Genomic DNA, 10707 nt, shown 5'->3' with positions numbered 1-10707 from the left:
TGAAGAAGTCTTGAACAACAAGCCTCTTGCTGAGGGTTTGAATTGTCCTGAAAGTTTAGATTCCTAACTTCTACATAACCTTAGTTTCCGTGATTTTTATATTAGATTTTCAAACATTTACAGAAATCTAAGATAACAATCCTGAGCAATAATCTTGGTGACTCTTTTATAGCCAGTAAATTTCCAGCACCTCTCATTTAACTTACCAGTGAAATCAGAAAGGTGTTTTATAATGAATCAAGCATGAGCAGCAATACAGAAATACAGCAAATATCTGTCCAGTTCGTTTTTAAACGAATACATACCAAGGACTCAATAGTACATTTGAGGAAAATAACCAGTTGGAGAGGAAAAAAAAAAATCCAACAAACCCCTCAATTTTATCAATGCAGTATAGAGATTTGTATGCTTCCATATACTGTGTATGAACAGGTGTGTCTGTGTATGAACACTTACAGGGAGATTTTGTATACATACAGGAAGACAGAGAGATAAGGAGTTTGTGAGCAATGTCACAGAGAGCTCGGTGTCCTCCAGCGAGGGCAGAAGAGCTGTGCCGATCCGTGGTAGGGAAGAACCCTGAAAGACGCGTATTTGCTTGCAGCCATCTGACCGTACCCTGGGTTCACTCCGCCACACCAGGACTTCCCCACAGCTGTGTACCCTGCACCACTGGGACAGGTCTTTCAGAAAGAGAACACCAGGTTTGTGGTGTCGGGGTAGGTCGATATGTTTCACAGCAAAACTGTCGTGTTAAAGGGCATTTCTGCTTCCTATTATTGGAGTAGATTTAGGGCACACAGCTTAGCAGCTCTACACCCTCTCAGGAGCAGGTACAGGGCACTCAGCTGCATATACACACAGTAATGTACATAACTGCTTGTTCGTAACAGAAGATCCTCAGACAACTGCAGTACCACTGTGTTGTAGCATCCCATTTATATTGCTGGCTCATTAAAAGATAATTTTCATCTGTGGTCATCTTATTTGCTATTCAAACCAATCTCAAAAGGTTTAAAAGAAAGTAGATTTTAGTGTTATGTTTCCCCACACACACACTATGAAAACTCAGTTGAATATTAATTTCATCTTAAACTTTCTAATAATTTTGCTAGCACCGAGACACCAGTTAGACCAAATCCCTCCTGTGGTGCAGTTCTGCAAGTTATGGCTTCTCAGCTGTTGCAGTCCAGCCCCGCGGAGAATGAGGCAAACCCCATAAATCCCATCAAACCCGAAGCCTCTTGCTGGTCTGTGCCATCGCCACCACAAACCAGCACAGAGTGGCTTTCTGGGGGCTGTTTCCCCACACTCTGCTCCCACTGCAGTGGTCCCTTCATCCACGAGAGGGCCTGAAATGGCAGCACACCGATTTCTACCCCCTCTGATTTGTTCCCTGTTTCACTGGAAATGAATTCCCAAACAGCAAAGCCAGTTCTCCTCTTAGGGCAGGGCTGTGAAACAAGAGTGCTTCTCAGGAGGGTATTCCCCAGTTCCTGGGGGCACCTGGAGCTCTAGCAAACATTCCCAGCACCGTGCAGATTGAAGCAAATCATTCAGTGAGTCAACAACCATCACCTTTGGAGTGCAGAGAGCACCCCTCCTTCCCCTCAGATGCTTTATTAAAAGGCTTAGCATGAAATGGGAGAGTAAGGCATTTGTAGGATATATACCAGGTCTGCCATATCGGCTTATTAAAGTATTATAAACATACTTAAACACAAAGTCCATTGCAATGCTTTATAAAGTAATTTGCAAAGAAAAAACTTTATAAAGATAATGCAAGGGAAAATCCCAGCTTCTTTCAGCCTCCTTCATATTTACTTTGAGCCCAGATTCTAGGCCTATACCAGATCCTATACTCATGCTGGTATTAAGTACAGCAGTATCTAAAGTAAATTCTTTAATATTAAACTGACAGAACCTTAAAATACAGTCCCTTGCTTCCAGTCTCCAAAGATACGCCGGTCCTCAAAGTGGGAGGCAGGTTCTTAAAACGGCATCCTACCACCCAGACTGTTGCAGCCACAGGATGCCTGGGCAATGACAAAGAGTGCAATTAAATTGATACCAAATAATTAAGAGGCAATCAAACACTTAATGGAAGAGGAAAAGAACCTGCCTCTGCAGCATAATAATGCTGCAGCCTATTGACTGGAGATTGCTTATTTTTGCCATTTTCTGCTCCTTCTTGTTTTCTTTATGGGCTACCTACACATTTCCTGGGCTCTCGTGAACTCGCAGGCTTCCTAAATTCCCACAGTCCACCAGGCCCAGGAAAGAACTGATAAAATATTTGAAAGAAAACAAGATGCTGCAGCCTTCCAAAATCCAGTCATTTGCCAATGAGATCGTGCCATTCCCACACCTGTGAAATAAACGGTGCATCACCCAGGCAGTGACTGGGTGGGTGATTGGCAGGTCCTCTGCAGATGCACACTTCTCTGTGAGCACACATGCAAGCTCTTTATACTAATTATGTGTGTATAATGTGTATATGTGTATATTATGCATGTGTATACACCCTTCTTCAGCCACTTAGAAAAGTCACAGAAATCTTTAAACTTCATAAGCAATTTCCATTACAAAACAAAGCCCTTCTGTTCTGTATGCTAAGTTACAGCCGTTTCTAGTCTGCCATTTCTATGAATTCAGCTCACAGCATAACGAACAGAGACAGGAAACACCGGCTACAGAGCTCGGAGGGGAGTTGCACCCTTACAAATAACAGAGCAGCGGTTTGTGTCTCAGCAAGGCTTTACATTTGAGTTCACTGTTAACCAACTCTAAAATGCACAGGGAAAGGGGGAAGACTTTCCTAGGAGCAGAGCTCAGGCAAAGCTGCCCGCTTCTGAAGCATCCATCCTCCTAAGGCTGAGATGCCCGCAGGGTTTCTGCCCACACTCACATTATGCGGGCAGGAGGAACGAGCGAGGAGTCATCCTCTGCAGGACATGAACCTGTACCTTCAGGGACTTGTGAGCTGGCTCTTCTCCTTTGCTACCAGGTTCATAGCAATGACTCCTGTGGAGTTGGTTTACCTAATAACAAGAAAATGAAGAATTAGCCCTTTCTCTTTTAGGCCCAAATCCCCCACCGAGCAATTTCTCATGAACACCTCTCCCCACGTGAAAACCCTTGGCATTTTGCTGGCATGCCAAGCACCGCGCCTGCCACCGAGCTGGGATGCGGTGGCTGGGGCGCAGCACCCCCATACGAAAGCGCCCATCTAGCTCACAGGGACAAGCTGCTCCTCCTTCCACGTGTGCTGGAAAAGAGGACCCCCGAGGAAGCAGGAACTTCTCAGGCTGCTGGCAGTGCGCCATTTTGCTCTCCCGGGCGATGGACACCAGCCCGGCACGGCGCTGGCCAGGGGATGGCAGCCGACGCTTGCGGACAAGCCACAGGCTGCTGCTGTTCCACTGGGGACCCGGTCCAGGGCCACCCAAACTTGCCTTACAGCAACCAGAACCTGAGCTTCATAGCCAGCATCAGACATGGCAATTAGAACTTCCTTGAAATGTGCAGTTACCAAAAGTAAAAGTGCAATTATGATCCCACTGTGTGTTGCAGAAGAACCGAACTCAAAAGTAATTGCCTACAATACAAAGGTCTTTTTAAGAAAAAAATAAAAGCCCACAGTACCCTTCAAAAGCCATGTAAGTCTTGATACTCTTGGGTAGTAGCACAGTGGATTTCACTTTGACATGCCTTAAATCTGAATAAAGCCTGACTTAAATCCCCCGGTTACGGTTATGTTAGGGGGATTTTCAAGCAAGCCGACTTCAGAATTGAAGTGCTCTGTGTGAGCTGGTCTCACTCAGATTTACACCACTGAGCACCTAGATAGCTGGAAGAGTGGGATCCAGGGACTCTTGCATGAAAGGGAGATCAGACAGAGTTCACACCAGCACAGGTGCAAGAACAACATGCTAAGGCCGAGAGCCGGCTCTCCTCCCTACAGGTACAAGACGTCAACCCCTTATCTCGGGAAGGTGCTCTCCAGCACAGGGGAGAAGCTGCCACTTCCAGACAGGGAGGCATGAGGGTACAAGGAGTGGTCTGGTTCAGCACCGGTGCTTACTAGCCGTTCATCTCCTTTGGTAGGATAAGGGCTCAGAGCCAGAAGCAGAAGCTGGACGTTTCATGCATCAGCGCGTCCGCTGCACACCAGGGAGAGCACGTGCAAGGAGGAACGGCGAGGCAGAGCTCACACACCATCACTGCACGCCACCCTACAGGGACGGAGTCCGGAAAAAACGCAGGATGCCCTTCCAGACGTGACTTATTCCCCATTTTGCAGCACATCGGCCAGGAGCAGTGATGGGAAGCTTGCCCTTTCCCAGTCTCTGCAGAGACCCGAGAGCCCCGTGCTCGGTGCCGGCAGCCCCCTGCCCAGCACACCCGCGGGGTGAGGGGCTGGGGGGCACACGCTGGCGGAAGAGCTTTGGCTCATGTTTGACACCTCCAATGTCTACAAGTTACCTGAAACAGCCCTCAACCCTTTTCCCCCCACAAAGTGAACATGAAAAAAATAGTTTTATACTTCACGGGAACACAATGGCAGAGTGTGCTTAATTTATTAAAATCGCCACGTCTTTCTGAAAGTATACCAGTATGTAAAATATGCATACAAAATACAACATTTAAACAAATTATTTACACCCAGGGCAGCTGCAATATCAAGCAATAACTTTAGCAATAGTTTTTAAAATAACTTGCTGCAGTGTACACTAGATTAGGTATTTCGCAATATGAAGGTTGAATTTTAGCATTGTACTGCTATACTAAGTTCTAAAATATTACAGTACTTCCAGATAAAATATCAATGCTTCTTTAAAAAACAGACAACTCGGAAACTAGCTTGTAGATTGACAGAACACTACACATTTCTCTTTGGGGACTGAAAACCACAGCAGATTTAGACACAGATGTAATAGCTACATTCAAAATACATTCAGTCTATTTATGCCAAAAATACATTCAGTATAACTTATAACTTATTGCACATTTCTTGTATTCTGTAGAAATATATTGTACCTCTTAACACTTATTTCCCAAACATTCATAAATTGTGCTGCCTGTTAAAACAGAACACGGATGTCTTTCCCTAAAAGCTTCACATGGATTGGGGTGCCGCAGCACGTAGGGATGACCCCCCCACACACCGTTCGGAATCACAGACGCGCAGCTTGCACTGCCAAGGTAAGAGCGGTCCGATTCACAGGAGAAGTTCAGCTCCGGGTGCTGCTGCTGGCACGGGGCTCTGCATGCAGGCCAAGGACAGCTTTACAAAACCGACACCAAACCACAGCAGGAATTTCTGAGCCATAACCTTGACCAGCACACACCACTACACACAAATGCGCTTCTGCGTCGGTATCTGCAGACCACAAAGAATGCAAGAGAGCGTCTTCCCACCCATCCTCAGAACGAAACCCACCACGCGGGTGGGAGCCCTGCGGAAGCGCTACCTGCCACAGACCCAAGTCCCGGTGCTAAACTTGCCCGTGTAGTGGTGAGGCAGTTCGTAAGATACCGTTCTCAACAGCCACAAATTAAACACAAAAACTTCCTTCCCGTTAGCAGTGATGTGCTGGGGACATTCCTGAGCCCACCAACGGTCACAGGAGATCCCAGCAGACAGGGACCGCAAGAAGATCTTGCTCTGTTCAGTGTTAAGACCCATTGTAGGGACTAGACATATTTCTAAACAAATTTATTTATAATTCCTGAATCTATTACCAAAAAAAGAAGTGGCATAACGATGACTAAAATATTATAGGATTCTTTATAGGGTTACAGGAGGGAATGATCTTGGTTAAGTGCAAATTACTATAAAAGTAGCAAAGTGCAAAAGAGATTACAGTTTCAATTTCTCAAGGGGTATTTGGAGGCAGCAGTTAAGGAAGCAAAAAAAAATTAGGTGCTAGAGAAAATGTTAATTAACTTTCCCTTTCAGTTCATATTCCATGGTAAGTTTTAGGTTGTTATTAGAAGCAAATTAAAAAAATTAGTAACTCCCCCAAACTAGAAGCATCAATTAGGAGAGGCTAAATGTGGTGACTGGTCTTGAGCATCCTTGAGCTTGAAAATTTTTACAAGCTTAAGAACTTGTGCTTTAAGTGAAGATTAGCAGGAACGTTAGTAACCTCTCGAGAAACCTAAGCCTCCCTAAAACCACAAAGAAGTGTCTCAGCATAACTCTGTTCTTAAATTTGAACAGGACAAATCTACATTGAGGGGAAAGGCCACTAAAACAAGGGTGTTGGGTTGGTTTTTTTTTAAAAGGAGCATATCGTTTACAAACATCTTAAAGCCCAGTACAACAACATCAGCCCCTTGGCTCAGTTCTGTTTAACTCTAGTTCGCTGAAACATACATTTACCTCTCAACAACAAAAGAAAAAAGAAAACCAGTGCAAAAATATTGAGCTAAGTGAAAAGCCAGGGCAAACAGACCATGACATCTGATGCCATGAGATATGCACAGGAAAAGATTTAAAGTATTCCCAGGGCTAGAGCTGTGACCTGGGAGAGGTGCAGCCGAGCCAGACCAGCATCCAGCTGCACAGAGCATCCTCCCCTTCGCACACCTCCCCAGCTTGGCACCAAAAGGGTCTTTTTCAAATTCCAGGGTTGTTCAACAATTTGCAGAGAGTCAAGAGGGAAACTGAGAAAACATAGCCTAAAAATCCACCAGCACGGAGAAGTGACCGAACGGATAGGACAAAGCAAGTGGCATTTACAGCTAAAAAGGAGTTACTGATGGTGGTTACACTGGTGTCTGAAGCAAGATTAAACTAAAAAAAGGGGAGCAGGCTGTATCCCAGGGAAGACTGTGGAGGAGCCGCAGAGGAACGCAGGCTCGTGCCAGTGAGCTCCCCCCTCCACATCCTGCCCAATTTCATTACACCACGGTGTAAATAGCAACCAGCTGTGCTGTGGCATAAGGCCACTGTAACAGCCACACGAGCCTCACAAAGGCAGGGACCACATTTATTTCAGCAGACACAACACGCACAGACCACAGCTCGGTCCCCAGAGTGGAGGAGGGCTGCAGCAAGCACTGTCCCTGATCGCCGGTTCACGACCGTCGTACCCAGTAAACCCTCCTGTAAACATCTCCTAGCTCTACACCGAGAGCGGGTCACCAAAGCGCCTTATGCCAAAGAGCACATTTTTTTTAATTTCACAGTGCGACTTTAGTCTAGCGTGGTTCCTGACCCAGAGGAGCTTCTGCACAGACACCAAATTCCTCCACCGTGCAATCCAATTCACAGGGACAGAATCCCCAGGAACAGTTATCAGATATGCTTCAAGGGCACAGATACTTTCGAAGGATAATATAGATAAAAAGTGCATAGGACTGAATTTTAAATGGAAGAAAACCCCCTAGAGAACATTCTGACCACTCTCACTGTGAAGTTCAAGGAATGTCTCCGTTTTAGGCAAAAAAATTACTGTTTTAAAAGTGGTATAAGAGAAGCTAATGGCGTCCCTTGGTCATCCTGCGTTTTGTATGGCAACTGATGAAGTTTTCACTAATGAGTCTTAAAGCATCAAGGCTGCTGTAACCATCACAGGCTTTGCTATCGAGACGGTTCCTTTACGCTGCTCAGCACACACCGCTCTTTCCTCCGCTCCCCCTGAACAGTCATGAACCTGCTCAACCACAAACTGTACTGCTAACAACAGAGACCGTACCTGCTGTCAGCGTAGGGGCGGGTGTACTTGGGATGAACTTGATTCTGTTGCATTCTCCTTGTCAAACTACAGCACTTTTTGCTTTAAAATTATTTCCTTCAGTTGTTTCAGCATTAAACAGCTATTTGTGTTTCGTGACTTACGACTCCAGTGTGGGCAGGCAGCGCTGTGACTGCGCAACTGCGTGACGCTGCGAGGCGCAGATGTTCAGGAACGCACTGGAGCCATTTTCAGAGTTCCTCAGGCTAGTTGTTCACGGGTACGCCATACCGGCAGGTCACCCTGCAACACGACTCTGTCACTTCACTACACTTCACTCTTTGATACGGCCTCCTTGGTAATTGTTCTAAATGACTGGGTTTAATGCATATTTTAACACACTACTATGGTTGTTCACAAACATTTGATTCTTTTTTCTCAGAAGAGCTAACTGGGTCTGCAAGTGCCAGGAGCTCCACAAAGACGGACCGTCTCCTTTTGGGCACCTTCCTGAGTGCTAAAACAATTCTGAAAAGTCCGTTTCATCTGCACAGTTTAAATACTTTTGAAGAAACAGTCCTAATACTATTTAAAATTACATTTACTCCACTATCGTTGATTTCAGACACCTTATTCTGCAAATTCAAGAAGAGTTGATTTCAATGGATAAGACATTTCCTTTTCCCACTAAAAAATAAAATCTTTGATTGTTCCTTTTTAACATAAGGATTTTTTTCAAGTTACATTCTACAAGAACAAATGCTGGATCTTATGTTTGCAAATCCTTTGGTACTCAAGTCAGCATCACACTTTGGATCATGCAGTTGCAACAATTACCCCTCAAACAGCTTAGAAAGTATGCATCTGTTAAGCTCCCTGGTGTAGCTTATGCAGCTGAAGCACATAAGAATTAAATCTGTAAGATGACTTTGATTATATCTCAGAAAGCATACTGGAAACAAATCTACTAGCAATCTAGTAGAAATATTCTCCACCATTCAGCTAACAGAGCAACAACAGACTTGCGTGACTTAGCAAAAGCAGGAGCGACTAAGTTATGCAAACAGGTAAATTGCACTAGAGCCTATTTACGGGGCAATTAACATCCATAAAGAGTCCATAATGTCCTAGAGTGTGTGTGTCAGGATGAAACATGGAGTACTGATACTACTGACCGTCCCACTCAGTAAGTTTAACCCATTCTTCCATGTAAGAGCCCCGATTCAAGAGGTTTCATGTCAAAGATTAATCTTAAATACCATAATTAGCTAACAGCTTACACTACAGCGAATTTTTGCAAAATGGAAACATCTCTGGACTTAATTTCCAAGGACCACCTGGATTCAGAAACATTTGAAGAACCATTATTATGAAATGTAGAATTTTGGCTATTGAAAATATTAGAATACTATATTCAAATGTCTGGACCACGGAGTGGGGCAGAATTGACAACATGCCAGAACGTCAGTGAATTTTGAAAAAACACCCCACTTTTGATAGCTTGCAGTATTATGGGAATACGATTAGAAATGTTAGTACTTTTCATCAGGCTGGTGCTATTACAGAAATCCATATGAAACCTCTGAGAACAGGCTGTACTGGCTTCCTGCAAGGACATCAGCGCTTTAAATGTACATTTTAACAGGTCCCTAGGCTGTGACAGACAACGGCAAACAGTGATCCAGTCCAGAGCGCAGGTACCTTTGAAACACTAATTTTAAGTGCCAGAAGCCAGGGCAGTAGAGAGCACGTTCACCTCCCGAAGCCACCGGCACTGCGCCAGCACACAGCCTCCGCAGGAGCCCTGCCACTCCTGGAGGCTGCGCGGCGGCTCCCGAGCACGTGGGCACCCCCAGATCCCCCGACACAGCGAGGCGGGCTGCGCAGTACGTCGCTGCAACGAGGAACAAACCTTTCTGCCAGGTTTCAACTGTTTTCCGAGAATTAATTTTGTTAAAGCTTCCCCCTAAAACGTCAAAAGGCACTCAAAAATGTTACCAGTGACAGATTGGCAAGATGTTGTTTAAAAATATATACTTTTGCAGTTTAGGTAGAATTTCTCCCATTCCATCCCTACGTATCTTTTGTAAAAGTATTGCCTTTATTATTTTTCCTACTAACTGTTAAAAAGAAAAATTGTCCCTTGACCGATATGTTCAATCAACAAATGAACAGAGTAAAATAACTCCAAATCCTAACTACAATATTATGTATAAAATCAAGACAATAAAAATAAAAGTTAATAAAAAACTGACTAGATGCTTTTGTTCACAATATACTTGCTTAGTGGAATTTTGAGCTTTTTTATTTGCTTAGGTAATGATAAATATCATATTTAAAAATGCATTTTACTGACAGCCCCTTTTCAGATTCCTGCGTAAAAATATGTAAAAAGCTGGATTAAATTTGGTCTTTTACTTGGTTTGAGGATAAAACATGTGGTTTCTCTTGCAAACAGGCTTTAACCAATACCAGCTATTTCCAATACATTTGGGGTTTGAATAAAATAAAAAGCACAACAGCGAAAGGTATTTTCATACTGTCGTGGTGTTTTAAGCTCCTTTCTGTGATTAGCCTAGTGTCTAACTTACTTCAGAAAACCAAAGCAAACCATTGACTTGCTGTATAAAACAGGAACTATGAGTCAAAAGCTGCCCCTTGCAGTGGCCAAATATGAAGCTAGATGTCAGTGCTCTGGTTTGGGCACTTAAATACTGAACCACGTTATCTGAGGTAGACCAAAAATAAAAATAATATCACATGTTAAAAGACGAACAGAAGAATTCATTGCCCTCTCCTCCTCCAGGGAGCTCTGTCAGGCTTTGGAGTCCTCCTGCACGCAGAGCTGTGAAATCGTCTTCTTGATCCGCAGGGCGGTCAGCCGCGCGGCACCGTTGGCGTACCAACATTCGCGCATTATCCTGCCCATTACTCGCAGCGCCTGCAAATCAGAAGTTAAAAGAACAGGTCAAGAACAAAACCGTCACCTCCCGCTTTTAATTTTTTAAGTACAATACTGGAA

General features: G+C 44.3%; 1 protein-coding gene across 5 annotated transcripts in view; it reads right to left on the bottom strand.

The window, feature by feature from the left end:
* Window positions 1-4563: 4563 nt before the first annotated feature.
* ACVR1C (activin A receptor type 1C) overlaps window positions 4564-10707 on the bottom strand; it is a 39079-nt gene continuing 32935 nt past the window's right edge. For all 5 annotated transcript variants that reach the window (XM_069780597.1, XM_069780598.1, XM_069780596.1 and 2 more), the window contains one exon: window positions 4564-10626. In XM_069780597.1, the coding sequence (XP_069636698.1) occupies window positions 10501-10626 (126 nt within the window). In that variant the 3' untranslated portion in view covers window positions 4564-10500. The remainder of the gene's footprint in view (window positions 10627-10707) is intronic.

This window comes from Haliaeetus albicilla, chromosome 4 (genome assembly GCF_947461875.1).
Source record: "Haliaeetus albicilla chromosome 4, bHalAlb1.1, whole genome shotgun sequence".
Lineage (NCBI taxonomy): Eukaryota > Metazoa > Chordata > Aves > Accipitriformes > Accipitridae > Haliaeetus > Haliaeetus albicilla.
The sequence above is the reverse complement of the archived record's forward strand: the minus strand, read 5'-3'. Positions and strand labels throughout refer to the sequence as shown.